General features: G+C 50.3%; 1 protein-coding gene across 1 annotated transcript in view; it reads right to left on the reverse strand.

The window, feature by feature from the left end:
* Nucleotides 1-13337, reverse strand: part of Ciita (class II major histocompatibility complex transactivator) — a 52065-nt gene that overhangs the window by 26263 nt on the left and 12465 nt on the right. The window contains exons 2-6 of the mRNA XM_059270001.1: nucleotides 5051-5197; nucleotides 4757-4852; nucleotides 3126-3188; nucleotides 2895-2972; nucleotides 503-547 (exon numbers count right to left, since the gene is read on the reverse strand). Of these exons, the coding sequence (XP_059125984.1) occupies nucleotides 503-547; nucleotides 2895-2972; nucleotides 3126-3188; nucleotides 4757-4852; nucleotides 5051-5197 (429 nt within the window). The remainder of the gene's footprint in view (nucleotides 1-502; nucleotides 548-2894; nucleotides 2973-3125; nucleotides 3189-4756; nucleotides 4853-5050; nucleotides 5198-13337) is intronic.

Consider the following 13337-nt stretch of genomic DNA (forward strand, 5'->3'; position numbering starts at 1 on the left):
GGATCCTGCCTCCCTCATCAGGTTGGGGCTCCCTAAGGACTGAGGCTACCTCTCCATCATCTTGGGGAATCTGCTAGGAGAGAGATTTGGGGGGAGATGAATCTCCCACCACAGTGCAGGCTGAGGAATCACCATCTCAGTTTGTACCCCACTCACTCTCTCTTAGCTGTGTGATCTTGGGCAAGTGACCTCACCTCTCTGAGCTACCTATTTCCTTCCCTCCCTCCCTACCTCCCTACCTCCCTCCCTCACTCCCTCCCTCACTCCCTTGGTCTCTCTTTTTGGCTTTCCCTCCCTTCCATCTCTTCGTCCCCTCCTTCTTTCCTCCTTCCTCCATGATGCTAGAATTCAGTCCAGCCTTGTTCACAATAGGCATGCACTCTACCCCTGAACTACTCCCAACACTAATCCCCAATGTTCAGTGCCAGTTTGTGCTGCATTTAAGGAGGCTCCTTTAATTTAAGGAGGCTCCTCCAAATGGGGCTCTCTGGCTAGCTCTCACCTAGCTTCCTGTGCTTTGGGTCCATAGAGTGCTCTTCTGGGGAGCCTGCAGAGAGAACCCTGAGATTAGTGGGTTGTGATATCCCCAACCATGGTGATTTCTTGGTTCCCAACAGGTCATGTGACTTTGCCTGAGGACTTGAGGAACTATGCCCCACTTCCCCCCTACTCCTCAAGGTGCTGGCCTATTCCAGTGCTTGAGCCCAAGTCTCAGCTACAAGAATCTCAGCAGGTAGGTGACAGTAGGAGAGAGGCAAAGCCACAGAACCACAGACCAGGTGAGACTGGAGCCACAAAACCACTGGAGCCAACTGCTCTGGGCTCTGCCCAGGCTGCCCCCATAACCTGCCACAGAGCTTAACACTTCCTCTGTGGATGCTACACCCTTGAGTGCACGTGTCCACTTGTAGACAACGGTGGAAAGCAGAGAATGTCTTAACAGATCAATGGCAAAAGTCATGTCCCTCAGCAAGAGGCCTATGGACTGTGGGGCAGCCACTCAGGGATCCAGCTTGGGCCAGATGTGAAAGGGCCAGGATGCTGGAGGGCATGTGGCAAAGGGAGTCATAGGCTGCCATTTCCTGGGAAGGCACCAAAAGGAGATGGGTAGATGGGTCACAGAATCTGCCGATGGGTGGAGCAGCTCAAGGCAAATAGATCCCAATATTAACTGTGGAATTCAAGAAGAGGGGAGATATGCTCCCTCACAGAGGGACTCATACCTTAGCTCAGTGTTGAGGGAGGGAGCGAGGCGTGGAGGCAGGTGGGGTGTAGGGAAGGAAAGAAGAGAGGGAGGAAGGGAAGAGGGAGAGAAGGGGCAGGAAGAAAAGTGAGAGGAGGGGCCTGTGGGGTGGCTCAGTGGGCACAACACTTGTGATGCAAGCCGGGAGACCTGAGTTCAAGCCCCAGAGCCATGCAAAGGCGGAAAGAGAGAAGTGAGTCTGGAAAGCTGTCTGACATGAACATGCTCACTGTAGCATGTGCGTGCCCGTACACAATAATAAGAAGGAAAGGAGAGAGGAGGAAGAGGAGAGGGGACAGGATGAGGGCATTCTGAGGACAGATCCTGTGTTCTCCAGCAGCAATCTAGAAATGCCCTTCCAGACATGGGAAGGGCAGAGTGAAATAGTGTGTGTGTGTTTGTATATATGTTTGTGTGTATATGCATATGTACATATATGTAAGTGTACGCTGATATGTGTGAATGTGTGGTGGGGGTGGAGCAGGTGAGTAGAATATTTCTGACAAGGTTCAGAGGGAGTGGTGGACACAAACTGCCTTTGGGGAGGGGTGCTATGGAAGGAATAAGGCTGGAGGCCAGTGTTGCCACTGTCCATTCTTAGCATGTTAGAGGTCCAGCACACACCAGATTCCCATGCCCACAAGCAAATAAATATGCAGGGCTTGGGGATGCAGTTTAATGTAGAGTGTTTGCCTGGCATTCAAAAGGCCTGGGTTTCATCCCCACAACACACACACACACACACACACACACACACACACACACACACACACACACACCAACCACACATATATACTGGAGAGGTATCTCAGAACACCATCTGGTCTCTCACAAGACCTGAGTTCAATTCCCAGAACCCATATGATGGCTCACACCCACCTGTAACTCCAGTCTCAGAGGATCTTATGCCCTCTTCTGGCCTCTGTAGGCACCAAACATACATGTGATACACAGACATGCATGCAGGTAAAACACCCATACACATAAAATAAATATACATAAAAAGGGAGAGCTTTCTGGATGAGGTGAGCTAAAGGCTTTGCGGGACCTAACGATGGGAAGAGAGGGAGGTGCTTCAGGAAGAGGGACAATGGGACAGTCTGCATGGGCTGCAGCATGCAGGAAAGTGAGTGTAGCCAAAGTAGTGTGTCTCCATGGGGGGCCACAAGAGGAGGAGGGACAGCCCACACAGGCCTCCCAGAATGGACTCTGTGACAGCTATAGGGTCAGCAAGGCAAGGATGCCCTAATCAGCATGGCAAAGCACCGATGGCCACCAGGTGAGGACAGACTAAGGAAGCAAGAGACAGGGTAGGGGGCTCAGAGGCAAGTACCTAGCCAAGGTCACACAGCCCATAAACAGCATATCCAGGATTTCAACCCAGTCCTGGCTGAGGCTATACTCGTTCCTTAAAGAGACCTCCCTCAGAGACCCAAAAGGAAGGGGAAGCAGGACTCAGGTCACTGAGGAACAGGAATCAAAGCAGCCCACACAGGGGAGGGACATTTGCTGTTGAGATGCAGTGGCAGGGGGTTGTGGCAGGGATGCAGACAGGACTTAATGGAAGCAACTGGGATCACAGCAGGTTACAGAGGTAAGGAGGGACTAGATCAGAGAAAGGCCAGGCTGGGTCAAGAAGGGGCTCACTCACGTCTCTTTTGAGGCCTCGGTCCTGCTTCTACAGGGACCTCCACGCTCTCACTGAAGGCTTCCTCTTCTCCAATGTGCTCTACTTTGGAGAAACACCAGAGACCCACATCACAATCACAGAGACCCCAGTAAAGCCACCATGGTCTCTACAGTGAGGAGGTGTGGCTGTCAGACATGTCTTCAGGTCAGGAAGAAATTGAGGCTGAGCCAAGATTAGCCTCCCCCGACTTACTGAAGAGGTCCTTGCTGAGGCCCTCCAGCTGGGTGTCCTGGAACACGTACTGATCCAGTTCCGCTGTCAGGGGAGGAAGCATACTGTTAGTCAAAAGGTCTCCTGAAGTCCTACTGTGCATCAAGTCTCCGACCATGTACCTAGGAGCTGCAACCTCCTGGGCCTGGTGCACAGTAGGGTCTCTATAAATGTTGCTGAGTATAAATAAGTTGAATGAAAGAACAAACAGACATTGCCTTCCACGTGCTTTTTGTTTTATTAAATAGGTAAACATATCTACCATCATAAAGTAGCTCAAAGCAGAGCAGTAGTGTTGGCATTGGGGTTAAGTTTAAATTCTGTCTTTATTCTCCACTAGCTCCATTTGCTGGACAACCTTGGGCTGGTTACTTAATGTTTCTGGTTCCTGTTTCCTCATCTCAGTGAAGAGAACAAATAACATACTATCCAGAGATGAACACAAATGGTTAGAAGCATGTTTAGAGCATTCACCACAGTAGCCTGTAGGCACCCCATAAATGATGGTAAATTAAATGAAGTGGTACATGACTTGGAGCTAGTAGGAAGACATTTTCATGGCCTGGAACTCACTATGTATGTGTGTTGTTCGTGTGTGTGTGTGTGTGTGTGTGTGTGTGTGTGTGTGTGTGTGGTGTGCATGTGTTTGTGTGTGTGTGTGTGTGTGTGTGTGTGTGAGTGTGTGGTGTGCATGTGTGTGCACTCACATGCTCCAGTGCCATGGAATGTGTGTTGAGATCAGAGAGCAACTAGCAGGAGTCTAGTTCTCTACTTCTATCACCTGAGTCCTGGGCCTTAAACTCAGGTCATTAGGCTTGGTAGCAAGTATCATTAACCCACAGAGCTATCTGGCTGTCTCTGAATCTCTTTTTAAAGTTGGACAATCTGCTCAATCTCAGGCACTTCCTTTTCATGTTTAAGTCAGGACTTGGAAGTGTGGACGTGTTGGCAGCGGATTTCAGATCTGCTTCTTGCCATCTGACTCAGCCTTGAGCTGCTTCTGCTCTCTCGACCTCCATTTCCTCTTCTGTAAGCAGGAGGTTTTCACATCATGGACTTCATTGATTGCTCCAAGGCTTCAGTGTGGTCACAAGGTGTAGCAATTAACACACTGCCAGTCTCAGCTGCTGTAAAGCCACACTTGCTGGCTTAGGTGCTGGGGAAGGATATGTGGCGTGGGCTTTGTGGAAAAGAGGAGCAGAAACCAGAAAAGAATATGGAAATGGAAGTGTAGAGCTGGATGTGGTGCATGCCTATGATCCCACACTTTGGGAGGCTGAGGCCGGAGAATCACCATGAGTTTGAGACTGGCCTGGGATACATAGTTTCAGGCCAGCCTGGGCTAGATATGACCCTGTCTCAAAAATAGAATAAAACAAATATAATACAAAAAGCAGAAAGAAAAGGAAAGAAAGCAAGAGAGAAATACAGTAAAGGACGTGATTGGCTTGATAGTCATCAGGGAAGGAACCTAACTCCCTTAGTCCTCCCTCCTTCCTCCCCCCCTGCAGTCCTCCTCTTTCAGCCCTGGCTGCTATCCCTAGCTATGATTTTGGTGGGAGGGATTTTTTGTTGTTTGATGTGACCTTCTCCAGCCTCCACCACCTTCTTACCAATGTTGGCATAGGCCTCCCGGGTCTCTTCATCCCCCTCCATGTCCTGCAATAGCTTGCTGAACTGGTCACAGTTGATGGTGTCTGTGTCCGGCTCTAGAAGGGAAAGCCCTAGGATGAAGCCTGGGAGTCTGGGAGGAGGGGTGATGGGGAAGGAGGGCGGCAGTCTCCAGTCAATTATCAAGGTCAGCTCAATTATCAAGGGCGGGGAGCTGTCCGTGGTCCTGACGCTTGCTGACTGTCTCGGCCCCAGAGGGATGGAGGTGCGGAGAGGCCCCAGGGAACAAGGCCCACCTGAGTTGAGCTCGATCTCCTCCTCCCCAGCCAGGTCCATCTGGTCATAGAAGTGGTAAAGGTGTAGGGGGTCGGCATCGCTGTTAAGGAGCTCCAGGTAGCTGCCCTCCGGAAGCCCCAGTTCCATGGTGGCACACAGACTATGGCCTGAGTGGAGAGACACACTCAGATATCTCACAGGTGGTAGGAAAAGGCAGAGAATGAACATCCACTACTGTTGAGGGCTGGGGGACATGAGCAAGGGGCACCAGGGACTGAGACAGAAGTTTGAGCTGTAGCTGTGGGGCCTTAGGCACGTGACTTACCCTCTCTATGTATCTGTTTTCTGCAGACATGGGGAAGGAAAGCCCTGTGGAACCTTGAAAGGCCAGGGGTGGCCCTGTGTAGTGTGATGGTCACATGGAAGCCTCCAGTCAAAGAAAGCTCATTATGTCTGGTGGGGGGCATCAGAGAAGGGGCTTTCCTCTCCCAGTCTGGATTCTCACACCACACTAAACCTGCTTCTACTTACACCCAGGTCTCCTCAGGTATGGGGTTAGGATTTCCCAATGCCCCTGGGGCCATGCTCCCCATATTTTTGCTTGCTTGGGAATTCCTTCAGAAGTCTCTCAAATAGACCTTCTCCTCTGCCAGCAGTTCCAAAAGGGATGGGAGGCAGAGATGACCCTGGTCACCCCAGTGTGAAGAAGGGCCCTCTTTAGCTGCCCTGCCCTTGCCCAGCTCAAGCCATATGGGGTTGTCCACTCAGCTTCCCACCTGTAATGGTTAATCTTGATTGTCACCTTGACAGAATTCAGAATTACCGAGGAGACAAGCTTGTGACCACACCTATGAGGGAGTTTCTAGACTGCATTGACCGAGGTGGGAAGACCCACCCTAAATGTGAGCAACACCACTCCATGGGCTGGAAGTTCAGAACTGCGCCAAAAGGAGAGTGAGCTGAGCACCGGCGTGCACCTCTCTCTGCTTCCTGACTGCAGCTGCAGCGTGAGCAGCTGCCTCACTCTCCTGTCGCCACGCCTGCCTTACACAACGGACTGTACCCTCACACCGTGAGCCCAAGCCAAAGCCTCCTGAAGCTGTTTCTGCAGAGTAGTTCACCCCAGTGAGACGAGTCACTAACACAGTGCCCTGGCCCAAGCCTGCAGCATGTCCCACACACGCCAGACACTCCCCTCACCTAGGAGCTCCCAGATATCCTGAGTTCCGGGGGTTGGATGACAAGCTTCACGCATGTCACCCCTCAGGTTTCACTCACATCTTAACTAGTTATGTTCCTGTCTCTCAGATGAAGAACCGGATTAGTGTAATGGGTGGCAGGCCACATCCTGTGCTGCCACCAAGAAAGGTGCTGTCACTTGAGAAGAGAACACGTGGGTGACAAAACAATTTCCTCTTCTGAAGAAATGTCTGGGCACACCAGAGGGGGAGCTGCCTTTTGGTGAATGGGCTTTGGCAAACTGCCCTTCCCTGAGGTTTCCACACCCACCTGAGAGGACACACTGGTGCTTTCCACCATGAGCCCTTTGGGGACATCTCCATCCCCACAGTGGAGGGTTTGGGTTTTGTGGGTTGTTGTTGTTGTTTTATGTAAGGGTTAATGATCATTCTGTGAGATGAAGTCTTCAATGAATTCAAGATTTAAAGGTTCCCAAAGTGTCCACAAAGTGATAGCATGAAAGTCAAAGTATAGGCAGCTCCAAGTGTGGTGGCAGCTGCTGCTGTGGTTCAGTTATGAAGATGATGGTATTTTATGTGTACATGTCTGTGCATGTGAGGGAAGTGCTCATGGAGGTCAGAAGGTGTGGCAGCCCCTGGAGCAGGAGAGACAGGCAGTTGTGAGCAGCCTACTGTGGGTGCTGGGAACTGAACTCTGGTCCTCTGGAAGAGCAGCAAGTGCTATTAACACTTGAGACATCTCTCCAGCCCCATATGATTTTTAAAAATGAACAGTACTGTGTAAGCTGTCTGGAATTGGGGAGGGGTCCAAGAGCTCATGGAAGAAGATGAGGATTTAGGATTAGGCAGGAGGCCAGTGCCGTAGACAAAGGAGGAAATGGCTTTCAGGCTTTGTGCCTCAGAGTGGGCAGGCGGCAGAACATGCCACAAAGGAGGCTGGCAGAAACTGCTAAGAAACTTCTAGTCTCAGTTAAGACTTTCACTTCCTTCAGGGGCTTCGTGTGATCACAAGAGACTGAAGGGGAACTGAGGCACGTAAGTAATATTGAGATACTGGGCTGTGATGTAGCTCAGTGTTAGATCACTTGCCTAGCATGTGAGAGACCTTGGATTCCATCCCCAGGGCACACACACACACACACACACACACACACACACACGCGCGCGCGCACACACACATGCACGCACACACACGCACGCACGCGTGCGCACACACGCACGCACACGCACGCACACATGCACTTACACGCACATGCACTTACACACACGCACACACGCGCGCACACACACGCACACACACATGCACTTACACACACGCACATGCACTTACACATGCGCACATACGCGCACGCACACACACACACACACACACACACACACACACACACGCACGCACACACCACACAAAAGCGGTGCCGAGGGCTTTAGAGCTTAGAAGGGAGCAGGAGGTCTGGACATTTCCTCTGGAAGCAGGAAGACTGGAAGACCCGTGCGTGAGAAGTTTCACATCAGGAATATCTGGAAACACTGCTATTGTTTGGCTCTAAGTTGGCAGGTTGAAATATGGCTTCAAACCTGAGCCTTGAATCAGGTCCATGACATTAGTGGTTTTATTTCCCAAGCTAATGAGTGTATTTGAGTGTGTGTGTACACATGTATGTGCATGTGACCATCACAATGCTTCTATACAGAGCGTATGACCTGCTATTGCCAATATTCCCGACTGTTCTCTGCAGCCTAGTGCCTCTCACAGTTATGACTTCTTCAGCTCCTGGTTTGCACCTCTTGCCTTGGAGGCTGTAGAGGTCCTTCTGAGTTGGCCTGCTGCAGAAGATGATTTGGGGTCACTGGGACTGGGGCAGTAGGAGTGAGATGCTTGAAGCTGGGAGGCGGCTAGCCTGAGGACCACAACTGTCCCTGAGCTACAGGGGGTGTCACAGGGAACACAAGGCTGCAGCTGTGTGGTGCTGGGATCCCACCCTCAGCTCATTAGGGAAAGGTGATCTGAGATGCAGCTGTGTGGTGCTGGGATCCCACCCTCAGCTCATTAGGGAAAGGTGATCTGAGATGCAAACACTGTCCTCATCCTGTTGCCAAGCTTGTGCTCTCTGTCCCAGAACCCTCAACCATCTTGGCATTTCTGTCCCAGCTCCCTGGCTCCTCTTGGCTCAGAGCTGCCAGCCAGCCTATGACAAGACACAGTAATTAGAAAAACTGGAAACAGATTTGGCTTTGGTCTCTGGCAGCAACCCATAGGGCTTTTCCATGGTGGAGGTGGGGCAGAGGAAGCAAGGGTAGCCCGGCCATGGGACAGCCGAGTTCACAACAGTCCAATGGCACAGGACCAATACAAGAGTCATGGGCCCTGAGATCCAAGCCCTGTCTGCTTTGGCAGGCTGTGTGACTCTGGGAAAACCCCTTCCACCTCCAGTTCCCAAGGCTGTCATCTGTTAAATAAGAGGGTTGTAGGAGAACAGTGCCTTTCAAGTGACATTTTACAAAGGTTCCAGATCCTTTAACAAGTGAGAAAAAGTTGTTGGCTGAAAGGGCATTGAGAAGCCCAGAACCTCTTTTTTCTAAAAGGGGCTTCACAGAATAACCTAAAAAGACAGTTGTAGCTGGATGTGGTCATACAGGTTTGCAACACCAGCTGCTCAAGAAGCTGAGGCAGGAGGATCATGAGTTTGAGGGCAACCTAGGCTTTATAGTGAGACCTTGTCTCAAACACACAAAACAACAAAACCGAGATCCAGGCCTCCTGCCTCGTGGAAGATTGTGTAATGCTAGCTTTAAGTGGAGCTGGAAGAAGACTGCAGGTTCAAGGCTGGTCTCAGGGTGTATAACAAAAGGTAAAACCAGGGTTGGGTATATAGAGAAGTCACTCAACATGGGGCAACCCCAAGTCCTATCCCCAGGACGACAAGACAAAAGCAAACAGAACAACACCCAACAACTCCTCTGAGTGAAAGGCACCAACCCAGTTTGTGTAGTTCCGACTACACATCACTCCCTAAAAGGCAAAGGGGGGCTGCCAGCGGCTGGGCAGAGCCAGGGAGGACTGAATGGGTGGAGTGGGGCAGTTTACAGGGCGGCAAGACCACTCTGGAAGACACTGCCAGTATAGACATGCATCGCATGTGCGCATGTGAAGAAAAGAGGAAATAAAAGCAAACGAAAAAGGAAGGAAGGAAGGAAGAGAGGAAAGAAGAAAGAAAATGAAAGAGTGAAGAAAGGGAGAGAAATCAAAGGAAGAGGGAAGAAATGAAAGAAAAAAGGAGAGAAAGGAAAGAAAGGAGGAAGAAAGGAAGGGAGGGAGGGAGGGAGGGAGGGAGGGAGGGAGGGAGGGAGGGAGGGAGGAAGACCAGCAACCATTTCACACAACAGCTCAAGTGTGGCTTCCAGACTGCTCTGAAGATACTTCAGCCTGGGCGGATGCTGGAGTGCCATCCTGATCCACCCCACAGACCAGTCTATTAGTCAGCCAGCAGCTTGTGGTTCCCAACAGGTCTCCCTGGGAATAACCAAAGTCATGCCATTTCTCCCAGATGATGTCTTCAGAATTCATGTGCCAGTCACCTAACCTTAGCTTGCTGATACTCAGAGGTGGGGAAATTAATGTTAAATGATGTCACTAGGGTGGAAACCTCATGGTTGGGTTGGCGACTTCCTCAAAAGCTTAAGATTCCTGGGTGGTACACTGGCTCCATCTTGTCACATGACATCTGTCATGCTAAGATGCAGCAAGAAGGTCCCTGACAGGGTCCACAGCCAAGCTCTTGAACCTCCCAGAGTTCAGAATTTAAGCTCAACCTGCTTCCACCCAACCGTGACACTCAGTTACAGCATCGGAACGTGGACAAAGACCCCACCTACATCCAAGCACAGGTCCACACAGGGCACAAAGGTCTCTTTGTCGTCTCCTCACTAATTTGAGACACCTCAGAGAGTCAGCTCCTAGGCTCCCTAGGAGGATCGGCTATGACCTACAAGGTGACCTCACTGTAGCCTCGTCCCCCTCTATCCGGTTCTGCCTCTGTCCCCCAGTGCACCTCACTCCGAGCCCAGGCAGCCTCTGATATGGACATCTCCAACTCAGTGCTGGGTTCCACGGGAGCCTCACCTCTGATGATTTTTTAAAATACTTTTTTCCAAATATGAACTGGAAATCATACGAAACCCACAAAAGACACCACTGTGACTACTACAAGCAAGCCTCTTCCACCTGTGGTCCTAGCCACAGATGAAGCAAGGACAGCCTCCTCAGGTACTGGTAAACGCCAGGCATCTGGAGTCCAGGAAAGGAGAAAGTGGACACACTGGGAGAGCTGCAGGCAGAGACCAGGGGTGCCAGCACCCTGTCCATAACAAGACCTCCTCCCCAGCTCCAGCAGCCCAACAAGTCTCAACGTTCCCATGGCAGTCAGTGACTTGGAAAGAAAAGTCAGCTTATTTTCTTAGAAAGAAACCCAAGCCAGATGCTGAGCAGGGAGAAGGAAGGTCTTATAGCTGCAGTTTAGCAAAGTAGGGTCCAAAACTCCAGCCCCAACCTGACCTGAATTAGGAGTGGCCCTGCTTTCAGGGAGCTGATGGTGGAGAGCCAAGGATGTCACTGCAGGGCTCTCACAGGCCAGAGCATGGTTAACATGGCGCCTGCAGGTCTTGCCCTCCCCTCCCCTCCCCTCCCCTCCCCTCCCCTCCCCTCCCCTCCCCTCCCCTCCCCCATGCTAAACCATCAGATCACATTCCTAAAGCGAGCACCCAGGTCCATTGCCTTATTTGGCCACTTCCTTATGCTTGACTGATTCCTGAGGATGATCACCAAGGTCTAGCTATCAAAATGTCAAGGTCCAGCAACCAAAATTCATTATTTGGCTACACTGACTAACACGTCCAGTCAGGACTTGGGTAATGCAGACCTCCCCCTTTCTCAAACTGCTCCCGTGAGACACCTGCTGCTGTCTTTGTCTGGAGTGGCATCCTCTCTCCCTTGTTCCCTCCAGGATAAATAAATCCCCTCTGTGCTGTGAGTTTGGGGTCTGGTGTATTCTGTGTAGACTGTGAGGTCCCCGCCTTGGCCTTGAACAGATTTTCAAGGGCGGGAATCCCAGGAACAGCACCCTGTGCTCCTACCCAGCAGGGTCTGCAGCTGAGCCTGGAGCTGCACTTTTGGGGGGTTTTGTTGTTTGTTTGTTTGTTTGTTTTAGAAGATAGGGTCAGGCTATGTTCTACGCCAGCTTGGTCTAGAACTCACAGCAATCCTCCAGCCTTAGCTTACAGGCGTGCACTGACACACCTGGCACTTGATCTGATGTTTTCTGGTGGTCAGGGGATACTCTCTGGACTCTGATGCCCGACAAGTCTCAAAGCTTCATCTGGAGAGTTTGGGACTGTTTGGCTGCCATTTAATATGCGTCTCTCCCTCTGGGGATGTAATTACTGTCCCCAGCCTCTCCCCCTTGTGGTGAGACAGAGAATCTAGAGTCGTGTATACCAGACAAGAGCTGTCACTGAGCTACATACCAGGCCTTGGCTTATGTGATTGGTTTTCTTGTAGGGGCAGACATTTTGTTTTTCTTCTGAGATAGGGTTTCCCTGTGTAGCCCAGGCTGGCAAAGAACTCAATTCTCCTGCCTCAGTTCTCAAGTGCTGGTTGCCAGTGTGCGCTAACTATATCTGGCAGCAATCTACTTTTAAAGCCCAGCATCCCCCATAATGGTCCTCTTCTCACCCTACTCTCTACTGATGCTGAAGAAGAAGTGAAGCTGGGGCTGGAAGAGACGGCTCCATGGTTAGGAGCGCTTGACCCTCTTGCAGGGGACTTGAGTTTGGACCCCAGCACCCATGGCAGACAGCTCACTGTCTCTGTAACTCCAGCTCCAGAGGATCCAATGCCTCTGGCCTCCTGCGGACACCTATACTCATATGCTCATACCTACATGTGTGTGGTTACCTTAGTATCTTCCTTATACTAACATTTTGAAGAAACATACATGTAGGTTTTATTGTTTGGGATTATTATTATTATTATTATTATTATTATTATTATTATTATTGTTATTATTTTGAGATGTGGTCTCATTATTTAACCTTGGCTGGCCTGGAACTCACTATATAGACCAAGCTGGCCTTGAACTCTCAGAGATCTGCCTGTCTCTGCCACTCACGAGCTGGCATTAAAGGCATGTGCCACCACACAAGGTTGTTTGGGGTCTTTATTTGTGTGTTTGAGAAAGGGTCTCACTGTATCTTTCAGCCGCCTATGTGCTGGGTTACAGATGTGTCACTATGTCTGGGTCAAATATACTTATTTTAAAAGAGAGCTACTTGGGTGGTAGAGATGACTCAGCAGGTACAGGGGATCCCCAGGAACCACACACTGGAAGGAGAGAATTGACTTCCACAGGATGTCCTCTGACCTGCACAGTCATGCCATGATACTGGCCCCAAAACCTATGCAGCCAAATAAATGAATAAATGTAAAAATAAATAAATGAAGGAAATTTAGTTGGTATGGTGGCTCACACCCACAATCCCAGCACTCTGGAGGTTTAGGCAGATAATGATAGTGAATGTGAAGCCATTTGGGGTTAAAATAAGACTAAAACATAAACGAAAGAAATAGCTTTTTGAAATCAAAAGCAAGTAACCAAACAGATTCTTTGACATCAATATTTAAAGCTAGCAACATTATAAAATAGTCCATAGGCTGCTGGGCATGGTGGTGCACACTTCACGTGACCCCAGCACTTTGGGGAGGCAGAGGCAGGAGATTGCCAGCTTGGGGTACAGAGTGAGGACCTTACTCCCAAGGTCTCAAAATTATAACTCAAACAACTACAAACACAACAAAAAACCCAAATAAGACATATTGAAGGGCAGGAACAGGCTGGGTACACATCAACATTGCCTATGAACACAACACATGGTCTCTCTGTGTTAGCGCATTCTTCTGTCATTGTGTTCAGAGGGGTGCCCTGGGGATGAACCCTGAAGATGTGCTAACCAAGGAAGCCAGGCACTGAAGGACTGCACTTACCCGAAGCTCTTTGAGTGTCGGAATCAGAGAACCGGGTGGCAGAATGGAAGTCACTAGAACCAGGAGGAGGGA

Source organism: Peromyscus eremicus, chromosome 8a (assembly GCF_949786415.1).
Source record: "Peromyscus eremicus chromosome 8a, PerEre_H2_v1, whole genome shotgun sequence".
Lineage (NCBI taxonomy): Eukaryota > Metazoa > Chordata > Mammalia > Rodentia > Cricetidae > Peromyscus > Peromyscus eremicus.